The sequence below is a fragment of the Poecilia reticulata genome, linkage group LG18 (assembly GCF_000633615.1).
Source record: "Poecilia reticulata strain Guanapo linkage group LG18, Guppy_female_1.0+MT, whole genome shotgun sequence".
In the NCBI taxonomy this organism is placed as follows: domain Eukaryota; kingdom Metazoa; phylum Chordata; class Actinopteri; order Cyprinodontiformes; family Poeciliidae; genus Poecilia; species Poecilia reticulata.
In genome coordinates, this window is record NC_024348.1 from 21,017,421 (window position 1) to 21,020,687 (window position 3,267).

Sequence of the window (3,267 nt, forward strand, 5' to 3'; positions counted from 1 at the left end):
GGTGATGATGTGGTTTTACCGTGTCACCTGGGAGTTTCTGTGAACCCCGATGAGTTGGTGCTGGAATGGGGGAGACTGGATCTTATCCCCAGATTTGTGTTCATGTGGTTTGAAGGGAGTGAAAATGTAAATGAGAAAAACATGGAGTTCAAGGGAAGAACGTCTCTGTTCACAGACAGACTGAGAGACGGAGACGTTTCACTGAGACTGACGGGAGTAAAACACTCTGACAACGGGAGATTCAGATGCTACAACCCAAAAGAGATGAAAGAATATTATGTCGACCTGATTGTTGGTAAGAAAACATAAATCAGTAAATTCAAAAAACTATTTTCTTTTCTATTTTCTTTCTTTTCTTGGAAATGTGGCAAACCATGTGCTAAGCTTTTCTGATCATTTCTAGCATCTGTTTTTAAAGTAAGAGTGGCACTACTCTTACTTTAAAATATTAAAATCTGATTTAATATTTTAAATGGTGCAATCAGCAAAATATATAATGTTATGTTCAAAGTTTGGCGTAATAAAAACTAAAACAAAAGTAATACAAAAAATCACATTCAGGAAAAAGAAACACTTTTCAAATATATATTTAGTTCAGAATTAAACTTAGAAAAAACTATTACAGGAGGTAATGTGTATATGTTAGAATATATTTGGTGTGTATTGTGTCTTATTCATTTCCAAATAACAAACTCTGTTAAACTGGTGTTAATGATTTACTTACACGTGTAAAATGTGTTCTAGTCTATATTCTGCCTCCTGCTGGCTGAAAGTGGTACCTACAGCATTTTTAGGTTTGTTTATTATTATATGCTCTCACAAGGGCTGTGTTTTCTAAAATTACTCAAAGAGATTCCTTTAAACACGGCCATATGTAAAGAGACAGGAGTTAAGAAAGTATGAGGCATAATTAGTCTGTTTTTCCCACATTTAGATTTAAAACTAGAGCCTAGATTAAATTGGTTTTCATGCATGTTCCTATAAACTATCATCCTGCATATCATAAAGAAATAATCTGAGATCTCTGCTCTCTGACCATCAGGCTCCGCCTCCTCACCTGGTGTCAGTTTATCTGGACTGGACGTCAGCAGCAGTGGAGTGATGCTGGACTGCAGCGCTGCAGGCTGGTATCCAGAACCTGAGATGTTCTGGCTGGACGGAGACGGAAACATCATGTCTGCTGGACCTGCAGAGAAAAGCACAGATCCTGATGGTGTTTACACTGTTAGCAGCAGAGTGACTGTAGAGAAGAGAAACAACAACAACTTTACCTGCAGAGTCCAGCAGAGAGACGTCAACCAGAGCAGAGAGACACACATTCATGTTCCAGGTAGGAAACTAAAACATTCTCAACACTTTAGTCATTTCAGTAACGGTTCTGTTTGGTCGTGTTTCAGATGATTTCTTCATCAATGAGTCCAGCTTCTACGTTTCTATCAGCTTCAATGTCATTTTAGTCATCATGTTTGTTCTTGGAGTCGCTTTTCTTATTATTTGGATGAAGAAACAAATCAAAAACAGTGAGTATCTTATATCAGGAAGCTGTTAAAATCTTGAACAAAAAAATTCATCATAATCTTCATCTTGTTTCTACAGAACAGAAGAAGTTAACAGAGAAAATCAGTGAAGAGCAAAAGAATCTCATTACAGCAATAAGACTGGAGGAGGAGCTAGAAAAGAGCAACAAGGATCAGAAAATCATTGATGAGCAGAGGAACTGAAGGAGCAGAAAAAACAACTTGATGATCAAACAGCAGAGGCAGATATAATTATTTTAGAGGATGAGAAGAAGTTTAAGGCTGTTGATGATGAAGTAACAAACCAGACGGGGAACATGATAGAAAAAAAAGCACAAGGATACTTAAAACTGAAGGAAGTTATAGCAGAGAGCAAAGAGAAACTGATAAAGAGAAAGCAAGGTCATCAACATGTCAGAATTATGACAGATAAACTAATAAAGAGAACAAATTATGAAATTAACAATCTGAAGGACAGAAAACAGGAGATAGAAAATCATGTAAGGAAAATACAAAAACAACTTGATGAAAAGGAGTCAAAGGAATAATTCATGTTCAGAAAAAGAAAAGCAAAACTTTGTAATATTCTGTCATAATTCATAGTGACCAAAATTTGATACATAATCTGCATTGATTCTCTATCTTTGTTCACTGATGCTTTTATAGATTACAGAGTAACAATAGTCTGAATGTTCAGCATGGCCTCGTTATCATAATTAATGTGTAAAAGTAATGGCAGAAAGCACCGATCACTTAAAATGTATAGTAAAACATTATTATTTATTTGGTCCTTTCATTATATTTAAATGATCAGGATGCACCACAACCACCCATAAATGGATCCATAACATTTTTTATTTCATTTAATTCAAACACAAATTATACCTTAACATGCATTATTAATACACACAGTGGAAACTGTCTCCTTCCTCATTTTAATTTATATAGAACAAATCATAAACAGGATTACGAGAAGTAAAAGGTTAAGTTTGGGGAAGTTAAAACTGCCTTAAATTTACTCAACAGCGTCTGAAAGTTTGAAGTTTAGTTTTTACCAGTTTCTGTACTTAATATTGTAAAGTAGATCTGAATGTAACCAACTGAAAAAAATATGCACTAAAAGATCTAATCAAAAACCTTCAGCTCCTCACACAGATTATAACATATTGATGATGATCAGCAAATAAAATACAGTGGGCTGCTTACTGTTGAAGTTTATGTGTCATATTAGCCACAAGAAGGAGAACTGATACATGATCCAAAATAGAAAAGCTGTAGCTTGACATTTTACACAATGAATTATTAAAATGTACTAATTTCATGTTTTACGTTTTATTAAAATGTGAAAAAAAATTCTCACAGATTTAAAATTAATCCCCAGATATTTTTCAGTCATTGTTTATTTAGACTTGCTAATTAGATTGGAGAAAGAAATTAAAATGCTAATGTCATTCCAGAGGACTATGAAACTGTATTTTTACATAAAAATCTATTGTTTTTCTATTGTTCTTGCATTTAATTAGAGCTAGGTTAACCAAATATTGCTTAATTGTTTTAAGCTGCCTAATTTGATACATTGGTCTACAATATCATTGGCGGACATTGGAGAGGTTAGCTTGGACTGAGCTAGCAAACGCTGCCGCGGAGCGGAGTGCAGACCCCAGGTTGGCGTCTCTTCATTCTCCGAAACCTTGAAAGAAGCGGAAAAACTACAAGAAAAAACGGACGGAATCAGAGAAACCGAGAGGTG

General features: G+C 34.8%; 1 protein-coding gene across 1 annotated transcript in view; it reads left to right on the plus strand.

Annotated features, from left to right (window-relative positions):
* LOC103480936 (butyrophilin subfamily 1 member A1-like) overlaps positions 1-1,721 on the plus strand; it is a 24,168-nt gene extending 22,447 nt beyond the window's left edge. Inside the window, exons 4-6 of the mRNA XM_017310356.1 lie at positions 1,043-1,330; positions 1,398-1,520; positions 1,597-1,721. Coding sequence (XP_017165845.1) covers positions 1,043-1,330; positions 1,398-1,520; positions 1,597-1,721 — 536 coding nt within the window. The remainder of the gene's footprint in view (positions 1-1,042; positions 1,331-1,397; positions 1,521-1,596) is intronic.
* The last annotated feature ends 1,546 nt before the right edge of the window (positions 1,722-3,267 follow it).